This window comes from Gadus morhua, chromosome 20 (assembly GCF_902167405.1).
Source record: "Gadus morhua chromosome 20, gadMor3.0, whole genome shotgun sequence".
Taxonomy (NCBI): domain Eukaryota; kingdom Metazoa; phylum Chordata; class Actinopteri; order Gadiformes; family Gadidae; genus Gadus; species Gadus morhua.
In genome coordinates this window covers 14,918,486-14,933,485 of record NC_044067.1, presented here as the reverse complement: position 1 = coordinate 14,933,485, position 15,000 = coordinate 14,918,486, and the positions used below count along the sequence as shown (strand labels likewise).

At 48.1% G+C, this 15,000-nt stretch overlaps 1 protein-coding gene across 3 annotated transcripts in view; it reads right to left on the bottom strand.

The window, feature by feature from the left end:
* LOC115533563 (probable phospholipid-transporting ATPase IH) overlaps positions 1-15,000 on the bottom strand; it is a 38,645-nt gene that overhangs the window by 7,807 nt on the left and 15,838 nt on the right. For all 3 annotated transcript variants that reach the window (XM_030344111.1, XM_030344112.1, XM_030344113.1), the window contains 21 exons: positions 14,574-14,702; positions 13,756-13,859; positions 13,590-13,640; positions 13,194-13,258; positions 12,933-13,014; positions 12,209-12,359; positions 11,594-11,791; positions 10,669-10,842; positions 9,409-9,575; positions 8,810-8,881; positions 7,781-7,854; positions 7,506-7,609; positions 6,951-7,132; positions 5,296-5,529; positions 4,503-4,668; positions 4,229-4,331; positions 3,558-3,703; positions 3,124-3,183; positions 2,763-2,890; positions 2,224-2,359; positions 1,373-1,396 (listed from right to left, as the gene is read on the bottom strand). In XM_030344111.1, the coding sequence (XP_030199971.1) occupies positions 1,373-1,396; positions 2,224-2,359; positions 2,763-2,890; positions 3,124-3,183; positions 3,558-3,703; positions 4,229-4,331; positions 4,503-4,668; positions 5,296-5,529; positions 6,951-7,132; positions 7,506-7,609; positions 7,781-7,854; positions 8,810-8,881; positions 9,409-9,575; positions 10,669-10,842; positions 11,594-11,791; positions 12,209-12,359; positions 12,933-13,014; positions 13,194-13,258; positions 13,590-13,640; positions 13,756-13,859; positions 14,574-14,702 (2,550 nt within the window). The remainder of the gene's footprint in view (positions 1-1,372; positions 1,397-2,223; positions 2,360-2,762; positions 2,891-3,123; positions 3,184-3,557; positions 3,704-4,228; positions 4,332-4,502; positions 4,669-5,295; positions 5,530-6,950; positions 7,133-7,505; positions 7,610-7,780; positions 7,855-8,809; positions 8,882-9,408; positions 9,576-10,668; positions 10,843-11,593; positions 11,792-12,208; positions 12,360-12,932; positions 13,015-13,193; positions 13,259-13,589; positions 13,641-13,755; positions 13,860-14,573; positions 14,703-15,000) is intronic.

Below are 15,000 nucleotides of genomic sequence, written 5' to 3'. Positions count from 1 at the left end.
CAGGCACTCGAACGCACACCTCCATCTGTGAATGGCAAACCGCCTCCACTGCATTTAAACTACAACCTCCGAGTACAAGAGGAGGTCATCACTTCGCACCACCTGCACGCAACCCACAACTAATTTTCCCTTGTTTCACTTTGAAAATGCTTTTTTCTTTTTTTTATAGAAGATGCAGATATTTCCTGCGCATGGTGGGATTATTATTTTTTTTTTATAGATTTTTTTTCTCAAAACAGGCAATCAGGGATGAACATGTGGAATGAATTAATAGCGGGCATAGATACCGGACAGACAGATAGGTAGACAGATTGATAAATGGATAGAAAGTGCACACAAGGGGAGAAACGGGGGAATATAATTAACAGCAAGCTACTGGCCGTCGATGCCTGAGCTTTCGTCTTTGTCAGACTTGGTCCATGAAGAATATTGATAGTTTAGGATAAGAGACACAGGAGAAGATAGACTGCACTGGTAATGACAGACGATACTGACAAACCGCAGAATTCCAATGGTTGGATTCGTCAATGTCACACGTGTGACCTATCAAAAATGCCAATGACTACTGGCGGTTGATTAACTGTCAGACCCCACACTCGTTCTCCCTCCCTGTGGTCTCCCATGTCCATTGTGTTCTGCATGTTTTATTGTCACAACCAATGGCAGGTAGACATGTCATTCTACCTGCCACAGTTGCAGATGGTAAAAGCATGAATAATATAAGACCTTGCAGTACGTCATGCCACAAATACGGGCTGACAGAAACACGCGCACGCTCACACACACACACACACACACACACACACACACACACACACACACACACACACACACACACACAGACACAAGCGCAGACAATACTCGCGAACACTCGCACACAGACACACTCGCAGACACGCTCGCAAACATACACTATGACACCCACACTCAGAGGCAGACAAACACAAACACGACATAACACACACAAAAAACTGATGTCAAACTTAAGGTCTAGGCTGCTACAACAGCACAGAGGCAGTGTGGGGATGTGGACGGCGTGGGGTTAGCACTAGCATATATAGGTATAGCAGTGTGTTAGTGTAGTGGGGAGGACTGCGCAGTCTCAGAAGGTTTGAAGGGAAAAGGTTCGGTGAACAATGGATCGCTGGAGAAGGCACTACACAGTCTAGGACACTACACACCGGGATGACAGTGCATGGCAGTGAGGTTGACTTGGCGCGAGGAATTGTTTCGATGGTTTTGGGGGGGAGTGGGGGATGAGATGGTCGAGCGTAAGGGATTGAAAAGGGGATGACAGGAACTCAAAGAGCGTGAAAGGAGAAAAGAGAGAAAAAGAGGGAGCTGGGAGGGGGAGGAAGAGAGAGAGTCTTACCATCTGTGTGTTGGTGGTCATGAGCTGAGGAAGACAAGAGAAGCAAAACAAAGAGGGAGAAAGCATAGGGGAGAGAGAGAGAAAGCATAGGGGAGAGAGAGAGAAAGCATAGGAGAGAGAGAGAAAGCATAGGGGAAAGAGAGAAAGCATAGGGGAGAGAGAGAGAGAGAGAGCATAGGGGAGAGAGAGAGAAAGTATAGGGGAGAGAGAGAGAAAGTATAGGGGAGAGAGAGAGAGATCATAGGGGAGAGAGAGAGAGAGAGAAAGCATAGGGGAGAGAGAGAGAGAAAGCATAGGGGAGAGAGTGAGAGAGAAAGGAGGAAGAAAGAGGGAGAAGGGGGGGGGAGAAAGAGAAAAAGATTCAGGACAACGGGTAAATAAAATGAACTTCAGGATGTATCAACTTAAAAAAAAAAAGAACAAACGGCAATCAAAATCAGTTGGTGTGACCACAAGAAAGTAACGATACGGAAGAAAGAAAAGATGCTACTGCATTGTCAAAATGAATGGAAGTCCAATGTGGATCTTTTTACAGAGAGCCCCTCCACAAGGGAATTAAAACAAAACCAGAATGTCCTTGTGGCACATAATGAAGACAACGTGACCACAAAGTGGTCTCAATACACCTCACGCCACCCTCATGAGAAGATCCAATGGAGATGGATGAGTGTCTTGATCTGTCAGTTTGTGTTAACCACCCTCTCACAACATCCCTGGGGGAGGGGGGTGGGAGGGGGGGGGGGTTCCTCAAACACACCACAGCCCACCCAACCACATAACTGTTCTCCAGTGGACAGCCCTAGCCCCCGAACTAAGGACACGATAGGTGCTGCTGGTGATAACAGGCTCACCTGGCCGTTGCTGGTGAAGGTGGTGTTGTCGAACAGGAAGTAGGCACCGAAGAAGAAGACGACGGCGTCGAACAAGCCGAGGCATGTCCAGTACAGGAAGACCGGCCATCGCAGGAGAGAGTTCTTCGTGATGTCCCTGAGAGAGAACGGAACAGAAGGTTTGGAATTGCAATCAACAGCCAAGTATAACAATTGGCAGCATACGTCAAAATATTATTTTATTTTGTCAGGCCGAGACCGGAGAAAACCATTGAAGGCCGGCTTGTTACTCAACGCGGAGTCGGTTTGGTCACTGAACCTACCGTATTAGTTCAGAACCAGAATCAAAATCATGAACTCAATGCAATCATCTGCAGAAGGTTGGACTAGTTACAAATTCTTGGAAGTGCAAAAAGTGCCGAAAAATGAACTTGGAGAGGTCAGCATTTCTTTACATCGTTGAACGATGATTTTGGTCATAAAGTGGACTGATGGCTAAAGCTGTGAAACTTGCAACAAGAACAATTAAAACCCGCTACTATGATCTCCTCCGGACGCACTTGTACAAAGATGGGTCCCTCCTGAGCGTATCCATGGAGACGTGCTGCTCCACGAGGCTGTAGAGGAGGATGGGTAGCGAGGTGAAGCTGATGTTGTACAGTGTGAGGTATGCCGTGTCGTACAGAGGCTGAAGAGGGACAAACAAGACGAGGATCAAAAAGTCAGAATCTCCAAATTCATATTTCTAAATAATTGTCATAAGAAAATAAAGCTGCCCCACACAAACACACACACACACACACACACACACACACACACACACACACACACACACACACACACACACACACACACACACACACACACACACACACACAAACACACTGAGCCCATGGTTGCATCAGCACTCAGATTAGTTACCTGCTGGGAGAAGCCACAGAAGAACTGGAAGAGGAACTGGGGGAAGATGAAGCATACGTTCTGCGGAGGAAACACAGCGAGGCAGAGAGCCGGTGAGCTTTGTAGACTCAGAAAGGTCCAAAGATCTCCTCCATCTACAAATGAGTGTTAACGTCGCGATGGAGCTCGAACGGCTCAGCGAGTGGGCTGCAGAAAGCGCAGGCCGGCCAGGAATAGGGAAGAGTGAATCATTTGGCAGGGTTTTAGCTGGTTGCCTCCCACACGGAACCTACTCAGTCCTGTTTCAGAAACGTTGCGGCGGGGATTGACCCGATCCACTAATCTACGGGAACGCTTTAAACTCCTGAAAACCGGGCGCGGCTGGAAGTCAGTATCTCACTGGGAAAACTACGGTAGAGTGAGTTTTCCCAGCGGGAAACCCTCGGTTGGAATACCTTGTAGAAGAAGTACTGCACCAGCTCGGCAATGCGGATGTAGTAATAGTGGCCGTGCACCAGTAGCATCTTCTTCAGGTGCTTGAACTTGGGGATGGCGTAGTCGCTGTTCCTCGCTGCCTGCCGTCCCTCTTTACCCATGATTCCTAGGGAGGGGATCAGGATCATTAAACAATTATGAATAATGTTACAGTGATGTGGTTGTGATAGCATCGAGGCATGCCATCACAACATAAATACTGCCGTTTTGACCTTTTCACCCAATCAATACACAGCCAATGCAGGGGCCTCAGCATCCAGCCTAGACTGAGGCCCATGAATTGTAGAGTAGTCCCGGTCTACCACAACACAATTTTCGTTCTCTTACCTCCGATGGGCTGTGTACGACAGGTAACAGTCCATTGAGTGAGAAGAATAGGACCATGAGAAGAACATCAACAACAAAGACAAGGAGAATATCTTAGATAGAAAAAAATCAAAAGCGATATTCAAAATATGTAGCGGGAAGAAACACATCCCTCAGGAGTCTCTCGCTCGCCAGATGAACACATTTAACTGAAACGGATGTCACGCTGTCATGGCGGGGTTTCTTGCCCTCAACGATTCAGGCATTCCAATAGGATGAGGAACGAGTTTCCATACCGCCAGGAACACGCTTGACATGTGCTCACCTATGCCCACGTGGGCTTCCAGGATCATGCTGACATCGTTGGCTCCGTCGCCGATGGCCAGGGTTATGGGATGCTCTTTGGAAGCCTTGATTAGCTTCACAATCTACAGAGAGAAAAATATATAAACATATCCACCTCAATACGTGGGCAAAGACGATCGCTGGTTAAACACAGCAGCTTTTCATTCTCCTCCCTTAACCTTCCCTTGTTTCTTTTCTTTTATCTAGGGTGAAGCTGCAACCACTTTGTGATGACGCAGTGGATTTGTGCTCACCTGTGCTTTCTGCAGGGGGGCCATGCGACAGCACAGCACGGCGCTGCAGTTGCGGGAGACCTCCAGGAAGACCTCCCGGTAGTTCCCCTCCGGGCCGGACTTCAGGACGGCCGTCAGAGTGGCCCCGTCGATGATGAGGCCGTAGTCGAGGCAGTCCACCGACAACCTGCACACACACACACACACACACACACACACACACACACACACACACACACACACACACACACACACACACACACACACACACACACACACACACACACACACTCACACACACACACACACACACACACACACACACACACACACAGCTAATGTCATTAGATAGCTCTGATCTATATCTATTTAGAAAAGGTTTCCTAACTAAATGGTATAAAGATATCACATTGTATAAAACTTGTATTGGAATCCCAATATGTAGATGATCTGTATTCAATTACAACGTGATGCAAATGCAAATGTTGGGTTTATTCTGTAAACTTAAAATAGTAACCTTCACTCGAGTAAACGACTAGGACACACAGACAAACCACGGGCACACCGTATTGAAATGTCCGGTCACATCACCATTGCAATGTCATAAATCATTACGTAACATGCAACATCTGCACAGGAGCCACAGAAATATGTTATTGTGCGCTTTATAGCGGGTTCCAGTTCACACACACACACACACACACACACACACACACACACACACACACACATACACACACACACACACACACACACACACACACACACACACACACACGCACACAAACCGCCTCCGATTAATTCCTGCACCCACCCCGACATGGAGCGCTGGCGCAGCACGGTGCGGCTCAGCTCGAACATGACGTCGTGCAGGCTCTGCTCCTCCGTGCGCTTCTTGGTGAGCTCGAGGATCTGCGTGCTGCGACGGAACAGCTTGCTGGCGTAGCACGTGGCCGCCGCCGTCTCCATCTTGTCCCCCGTCAGCACCCACACCTTCATGCCCGCCTTGTGGAGGGACTCGATGGTGTCGGCCGCCTTCTCCTGGAGCCTGGTGTGTGTGTGTGGGGGGGGGGGGGGGGGGGGGGGGGTCACGTTGTCCGTTACAAATCAACAGGATCTAATTAGCGGAGGGCCGGTCAACCCGGGGTTAAGGAAACGATCAATCCACCAATCAATCGGTTATCACCAGCCCCACCTTCCAACCCAGGTGATAACTCATCCATACATACCCCCCCCCCCCCCCCCCCCCCCCCACCTCTCCCAACTCCACATCGACCCTCTTCCAACTGACGCAACATGAAGCGTTCAGATATCTTTGATTGAACAGTTAGGGGACATTGTGATTTGGAAAACATTTAAGTGCCACCACTTTGATCAGTCAGCCGTGCTCGCACTGTTTGCGTCACAGGGACACATCCAATTGTATTTTTTTTTTTCGAGAGAACAAATGACGGAGAGGAGTCGTGAGCTGAGAGCGAATCCCGTATCAATCCTTTAGTCACGGCTGTGTGACTCATTTAGTCCCCCTGCAATCTGTCGCCATGACACTATGCCGTCTTCCTCTCCCTTCCCCCTTTCCCTGCCCCCCCTTTCCCCCCCTCTCCCTTTCCCTCTCATTCTCCCTCTCCCAATCGTACCAGAGCCTTCACTGGAGTATTGCGGTCCTTGCTGTTGGGAACACCTGCTGATGTCCATGTCCTAGTTACACTAGAAGAGATAGAGCTGGCGTTGGCTGTTGCCTGTGTTTTCATCCCAGTTTTCACCACCCCACTGGCCTCCATCTTAACGCAACTGCTACAACAGACGGCAGATGGTCTGAGATGTCAGGAATAGCATTAAACAATAACAGCAGATGCCCAGCCTTCGGTAGCCCGATGGTTTTCCCCATTGTGGATGAATTGCCCACTTTTGATTTATTGAATCTCATTCTGTTATTATTGTCACATGAGTTGTTCATGTTTTCCAGTTCTTGGTGTTATTTCTTGTTTTATTTTGTTATGTTACTCACTTCTTGTCTAATTTCAAACGTCCTCACTTCCTGCCCTCATGTAGACTTCCTCCCGTGTGATCACCTGCCCCGGCCCAATTAGTTCCACCTGTGTCCAATCCTCCTCCCTTTGTGTCTAACCTTTGTTCCCCCCGCTCGCTGTGCCAGCTCGTCTTTGTACCTGTGTCTCCAGCGGCACAGCACTTCTTTCCTTGTGATCCCCTTGCTTCAAGTAACGATCCTTTGTAATACTACCTGCCCTGTATTGAGTCATGCATTTGAGTCCACCGTCTGTCGGTACGAGCGTTTCAATTATCATGTCAAATCAAGATACTATTATGTCTACAAATTATATTGCCCCCCCTTTAAGCTGCTAAAAAGTGAGATCCCAAACCAATGTGGGACTTGTACAATGTTTTGTGCAATAGAGGTTTAGACAAATTCAACTATAACACCATCACATAACAACAGTGGCAGCAGACCTGTCCTCCACTGCCGTGGCGCCCAGCAGCACAAAGTCTCTCTCGATGGCGTCGTAGGCCTGGGCCAGCCGCTGCTCCCTGTCCTGCAGGGCCAGCTTGGCTTGGGTCAGGAGCAGGCAGGCCTCCTGGTAGTCGTCCGGCGAGAGCCGCCGGAAGGCCACGCACAGCGTCCGCAGGCCCTCCTGTGGTACCGCGGAGACGCAGACGGGGATTGGTGAGGAACAGAGATACAGGATGCGGTCTTATTTAACACAGCATATTGAGGCTCTTCAAAAGGACTAATTGAAACGGTTGTGAAATCGCAATGCGAAAACTGATGTTTTCTCTGTCTGAACATGCGGGAAAGGTTCAACGAACGATGTTGACTACCATTGTCCAAACCCCCCTCGAGAGGTAGTGTACGCTAAGTCCAATCTTGGTTGAATATCCAGAGGATCAGAGACTGAATCTCTTGCTGAAGCGTGCTTAGCTCATACGTCACCGGTCGTCAAACGATGTAAAGCAAGGGGGTGTCACGTCATGCAAATGAATCTGAAACATGGTGCTGGCACCCACCACGGCGTTCTGCTCCACGCGGGCTTTCACCTGCTCCACTTTCCCCGACACCACTCGGGGGAAGATGGAGGAATCGGCACCCTTGCAGAATAACAAGTACTCTCCTGAAGGGACGCAGATCAAAGGAACCACCAGAACAATGTCAGTGTATACAAGGAACCATAAATGATTAAATATGTTTGATCACCCGATTCATGAGATTTAGTACCATTTTGTGTATGCTGTAGTAATACATATTCTGATTGTTTTGGTTTGTTGTATTTGTGTTCTCATACCAGAGCTTGACTTGACGATGACGCTCATTCTCCTCCGGACAGAATCAAAGTTCAGGACGTGGAGGAGCTCAAACCTGAGGGTTAGAGCGATACAAATCTGGAGATGGTTCCAAAGTGTTTGCCTACTGAAACACTGAGGACTGAGGACTGAGGACACACAAATATATTCAAAAACATAAACAGAACTCCTTCAGAGCATTCTCAAGCATTTGATGACCAAGCCCCAAGAGATTCTTAACCAATAAATAAATAACGCGAGAGGGGTCTGAGCTTGGTAAGCCATTACCAGCCGATACGCTGAATAGAAAATATGCATTGCAATTCAACGCTATTCCTTTGAAGGGGAGCATGGTCACATTCCCCAACCCCAGTCTTTTCATGTCACTATTGTCGCTTGACTTCTTTGAGAAGAACATTAGATATTGTGCTTTCCCCTCGGCGAAATAGTCCATCCTAATGTTAAACTTTGATTCTGATTTCATGGCACCGAAGAAATGACTTTCTCTGTACTACTGTTTTGAAGAATCTCCTAACTACTAATCCGACTGCAATAGAGGTCAAGCACACCAGTGACACAGACTTCTCCATGTTTGTCTGACACACACAACTGTTTCCCTTTGCCTGACTGAGCCGTGTTGTGGTCATGGCTGCCAGACGCCCCCCCACCCCTCTCCCACCTCTTTGGCTTTTATGATTCTCAAAATAGCTTTTCCATTGACATGTCGCTGAGTTAGAACGTGTGTGTGTGTGTTTGTGTATTTACTGAGTCACTTCCCTTGGATCGACAATACAAGGGAAGTTCAATACACAATGAAGTAAAACAACATCCACTTAATCTTCTTTCTTTCCTCAGACTGCAATATTTTGATATGGCAATGAAGAAGCGCCTTAAAAAGTAACCCGATATTGCTCTGAACCGTTTAATGCATATGGTTGGACAACCCTCGGTTGAATACGACTTCATCACTTTTGTCATTTCCCTTTTAAAACATTGTAGTAGAAAAATTCTACAAAGACAACATTTCCCACCTCTCAATCTCATCGTCTTTGTTGAGAATCTCCATGTAGTTGTCCTTCAATCGCAAATAGGTATACCCCAACCTAGAGAGAGAGAGAGAATAAAAAGGGAAAGAGCGAGAGAGCGAGAGAGAGAGAGAGAGAGAGAGAGAGATTTGACATAAGAGACAAAAAAGTTTGCCTAAGAACAATACATATTCTATTTGTTTGTACTTAGGATCGGGCGAGAAAATGTATTTTGGTTTGCCGCTTCTTCTGTTTGGAACATTCTACAGAACACCTTGGAATTGACTGACTTCATGTCCTGTCGTCAACTCGTATCAACCCTGAATGATGTGGAGCTCAAGACTATTGCTCAATACCTTTCTACTTCATTTTGTAGCTATTCACTGGACTAAATGAGTATTTTCTGTTTTCTGTCCGTTTTCTATTGTAACCCTGTTAAATGTTTTACGTTGCTTCTTGCCAAGGTAACTCTCCATCGCATTGGCGCTTTAAAAAGGCTTAAACCAATGACATGTGAATAAAGGTTATGTATAAAAGATGAGATAACAATAACAGCCTTCTATGTGGTAAAATGTTGGTCTGGGTGTTGGCGGGGTCCTGGTCACCTCTTCATACCCTCCACCAGCGCCACTTCGTCGGGGGAGGAGGAGATGTAGAAGGAGGTGGGCCGGCCCTGATGGAAGCCCCTCTTGATACCGTCCACCGTCTCCTCCTCCTTCACCTGCACCGTGTGGCACAGACACAGCGCCCGGAAGAACAGGTCCTCATGCTCCTACACCCACCAGGACACACACACACACACCCACCAGGACACACACACGTCACACACACACACACACACCAGGACACACACAAACACACCAGGACACAGACGAACAACAGGACACATAAACACACACAGAACAGGACACACACACACACACACACCAGGACACACACACAAACACACACACCAGGACACAAACACACACCAGGACACAAACACACACCAGGACACACACACCAGGACGCAAACACACACCAGGACATGCACACACCAGGGCACAAACACACACACACCATGACACACACCCACCAGGACACACACACACACACCATGACACAAACACACACGGACCATGACACACTCACCAGGACACGCACACACCAGGACACACACACACACACACACACACACCATGACATTCGTGAACACCAGGACACACACACACGCACACACACAGGCACAGGCACACACACACACACACACACACACACACACACACACACGCAAACATAATTAGAAAGGATCCATAGATGGATTAAATAAATGGTGGGAGCATCTGTGGCATCATCCTCTGGTTTACTACCCCCACATTTTAAGGGGATAGATTTGCCTTCACTTGTCTTCCATTGTCTTGAGATTTTTGCAATCAGCAACAAAAAATTGTCAATATTTCGCACAGAGAGACCAAAATTGATGGCCGCCTGGTACTAGTCTGTGGCCAAAACACACTTATATTCAAAGTAATTGAATATAAATTTCCACCAGGACGTTGGGAAACACATAATATGAAAATGACGTTGCCATTGAGATCCTAGAAATTGTTATTTGCTAATATGCTTTTATTCCTCTTAGCTTAGAATGTTTGCGGGTCACTCGGCATCCAACCACCACTGACCACCTACAGGCCACGAGAGGAAGTACAGGCTCGTCTGTTCCACCGGAGCTTCACAAACAGACGTTCATGGCTGCCACTTGAGATGCTCACATTAACATAGAATTGCACTTACTGAACCTACTACCTACTACAAGACTGGTGGACACACACACACACACAAACGCACGCACGCACGCACGCACACACACACACACACACACTGACCCTCCGGTATCCGCCCGGCGAGGAGTCGATCATGTCGATGCTGGAGGCGGCGCTGAGGATCTGCCCGTTGCAGATAGCGTGGGGGACGTAGACGTTGCCGTCCACGCAGCACTCGATGAACTCCATGTTGTTCTCCGTCAGGGTGCCCGTCTTGTCAGTGAACACATACTCCACCTGGGGCGGAGGGGTGTGGTGGGATTTGGGCATTAAGGATGGCAGCGGTTGAGCAGCGTTTACAATGTGTGTGTGTGTGGGTCTGTTATATTTATTGACTTATTGTGGAGGGGGGTTAGACCCATAGTTAGTCTTGCTCCTGTACTCGTAAATGTAAATCTATGTATGTGTAGCTGTATGTATGTTTAAATGTATGTACGTATGTATGTCTAGCAGTATGTATGCATTTGTAGATGGATGAATGTATGTGTAGATGTGTGTATGTATGTGAAGATATATGTATGTATGTGTAGCTGTATGTATGAGTGTGTAGATGTAGGTGTGTATTTCTAGATGAATGAATGCATGTATGTTTAGATGTATGTATGCATGTATAGATGTGTGTGTATTGATGTATGTGTACCTGTATTGTGTACGTGTAGATGTGTGTGCTTGGCTTTTGCAGGCTTGGGCTTTGTCAGGCTCAACTCCTCCTCTTATAAGGCTGAGTGTGTGTGTGTGTGTGTGTGTGTGTGTGTGTGTGTGTGTGTGTGTGTGTGTGTGTGTGTGTGTGTGTGTGTGTGTGTGTGTGTGTGTGTGTGTGTGTGTGTGTGTGTGTGTTTGTGCGTGTGTGTGTGTGGGGTTGTGTGTGTGTGTGTGTGTGTGTGTGTGTGTGTGTGTGTGTGTGTGTGTGTGTGTGTGTGTGTGTGTGTGTGTGTGTGTGTGTGTGTGTGTGTCCGGTGCGTGCGTGCGTGCATGTGCGCGTGCGGACCTGTCCCAGCTCCTCGTTGAGGTCCGAGGTGTTGACCTGCGCGCCCTCGCCTAGCTCCTCGTCAAACATCTCCTCGTCCCAGGTGATGAAGTAGGAGCCCAGGAACTTCTGCATCTCCACAGTGACGTACATGGACACGGGTATGATGTAGTTGAAGAGCACCATGAACGCCAGGAAGTCAGTGAATGCCCGGATCACCTGGAGGGAAGGAGGGAGGGAGGGAGGGAGAGGGAGAGGGAGAGGGAGAGAGAGAGAGAGAGAGAGAGAGAGAGAGAGAGAGAGAGAGAGAGAGAGAGAGAGAGAGAGTAAAATATGTGAAGTATTTATTTATAGGATAGGTCTTGAAGTACGTCTGAATAATGTAAAGATTTTCAACTTGATACGTCATCAAATGTTGGATGCGAAGCCCTTTGAGACTAACTGTGGTTGAGTATAAATTAACAAAATTGACTTGTCTTGGGTATATTACATGTATTATATTTCTATTACACGCAATATACACATAAATTACTTCATAATGATCAATTACACACTTTGGCATCACCATCAAAACCTTTTTGGGGGAACAACACAGTGAATATGGTGGGTTCTTTTGTCGTTGTTTTAGGGACGTACCACGGGTCGCTGGCGCTCGTTCTCGGTGCGGTGGTTGTACCAGGGCTCGTCCCGGTCGGGGGACCACTGCCACGCGTACTTTAGCACGGTGTTGATGACCGCCTTGCTGATCAGGATGCACAAGTACACTATGAGGAAGGCATTCATCGACCTGGATAGAGAGAGAGGTAGGAGAGAGAGCGGTAGAGAGAGATAGAGAGAGGTAGGAGAGAGAGAGATGTAGGAGAGAGAGAGAGAAGGAGGAGAGAGAGTGGTAGGGGAGAGAGAGAGAGAGAGAGAGAGAGAGAGAGCGAGAGAGAGAGAGAGAGAGAGAGAGAGAGAGAGAGAGAGAGAGAGAGAGAGAGAGAGAGAGAGAGAGAGAGACCATTTGTTATAACCTACACTGGAACGCAATCGTGTTTTAAATTTGTAATCAGTGTCTATATGCAAGGCGCTGTGTTCAGTTTATGGAGAGTTGTGTGAAAACCTGATAAGCCAATTGATTATTTGCATGTGTTTAAAAAAAAGTGGTTAGTCATATATGAGTCGACGATAAGTCCACAGTGGGTCTTGCCTCACCATCCAGACTGGAAGAGGCAAAATCAAAGCCAAGGACTGCTAATGTTGTGGGTAACTAGGGAGTTACCCATACAATTGGCAGCAATTGTATGGGTAACTCCTACACAATGCAGAGCTGTCATTCCAGGGTTCGGAATGACAGCTCTGCATGTGGAGATAATCATACTTTTCCACAGCTGAGCGCTTCTGTGACTTGGACTGGTAGTTGAGCGCCATCTTGGTCTCCATGCCAGTGTAAATGGCGACAGCTGTATGGTGAGAGAGAGAGAGAGAGAGAGAGAGAGAGAGAGAGAGAGAGAGAGAGAGAGAGAGAGAGAGAGAGAGAGAGAGAGAGAGAGAGAGAGAGAGAGAGAGAATAAGTTACCATGACAATGTCAACACTAACACTCACAAGAGATTTAAGGGAGAGTGGACAGAGTGTTAGTACCGTATATGTGGTGTGTGTTCTTCAATGTGGCTCCTCTGAGGAGCAGGTTCTCCGATCCGAGTGGTCTGCAGAGGAGAAGGCAGATGCAGAGGGAGGAGGAGAGAGGAGGGAAAAGCGTTGAATACATTGTGCGTTTCAGAGAAATCAGGGCTTATTTTCGAGTACATGCGTCGACCCAGACCAGCAGTGGGTCACTCATAACCCCACCGTGAGCCAAACGGAAAGGAAGAGGGCATCTTCCACCTCCGTCCTCGATGCGGGTCAGATAAAAATCCATGCTGTAGAATTGCCCTCCTCCCCTCCTTCTCTCCATTTAATTAATCCAGGTTGAACAGTTTGCACGGTCAGCGAAAACTAAAATAAAACAAAGGACAAAAAGGAGAAAATCCCTCCTACCTAGCCACAGGCTCTTCTGTGTCCTTGTAGACGTTGATGCGTCCCACAAATCTGTTCACAGAGAAACGGCACATGCTCGAATCAAATGAAAGAAAGGGAAAAACAAAGGCGACAACATGCTACTGATACCCGCACCTGAACACGCGGACGCATGCGTGGCACTCACTTGTAGAGGTCAGGCTGGGGCTGTTCACATTCGATGGTGGCGTGTAATGACTCCACCTCCCGGTCCGTTCTGAAGGCCTTGGTGTCCGGTACAGCGTAGTAGGTCTGTAAGAGGGCGGTAGAGAGAGGTAGGGAGGGAGAGAGAGATTGAAAATAGAGAGTGAGAGCGAACGATAGAGTTGGAGATAGAGACAGAGAGAGATATAGAGACAGGAATAGAGAGAGCGAAAGCAAGAGAGTAGCGGTACAGATCAAAAGAAAGACAACAAGGAGGAAAATGTCACCTCACACGAGCCAATCAGGGCGGTTATAGTCGCTGCGCTGCGGTGCGATGCTGGTGGTAGATTGGTGTGACAGGGAGGGATGACTCATGGAACTATTCCGCGGCCCCTCTACCCCCCATGGGGATTATGAGGACATGGGCACAGGCATGACTCCTGCTCTCTTTTAGGTGTGTGTGTGTGTGTGTGTGTGTGTGTGTGTGTGTGTGTGTGTGTGTGTGTGTGTGTGTGTGTGTGTGTGTGTGTGTGTGTGTTCACCCAAGTGGACATGTCAGACCTGTACACACGGAGGAGCAGACGATTTGGCACAAATTTTGAATCCAACTGTGTTTTTGCGTCTTAAAATAGAGGGTTATGATGATGATGATGATGATGATGATGTGACGCACGCACGCACGCACGCACACACACACACACACACGTGCGTGCGTGCGTGCGTAAGTCTGTGTGTGTGAGTTTGAGTGTTTGTGTGTGAGTCTGAGTGAGTCTGTGTGTGTGTGTATGTGTGTGGGCGTGCGTGCGTGAGTGTGGCCCTCACCTTGTGACTAGACTCCCCGTCGAGGCTGGCCGTGGTGACGTAGCAGGTGCCGTCCTCACGGCTGGACGACAGTAGGACCAGGTCGCACGGGAACGTCTCATCCTCCTTCACCACCACCACGTCGCCCACCTGTCGCACACCACCGCAAGCCAACACAAACACACACACGCACGGATATTTGAGGGGCTGCTGCTCGAGGTGTGTTACCTCGGGACGCGTTAAGACACCTTGTGAGACACCTCACTCGGTCTCGTGTTGTGTTCTCACTCACAGCAAGTTTTAAAAAAAGCACACAAATCCAACTGCCTGAAACATTCCGTCCTTTTGGATGTAACTGCAAAATGTACTGGTTTGCACGTTACGTCGTTTGGCGTACCCGGTCAATGCAGATGATTTCAAGTCCAGGCGAGTCATCTCCACGGCAACG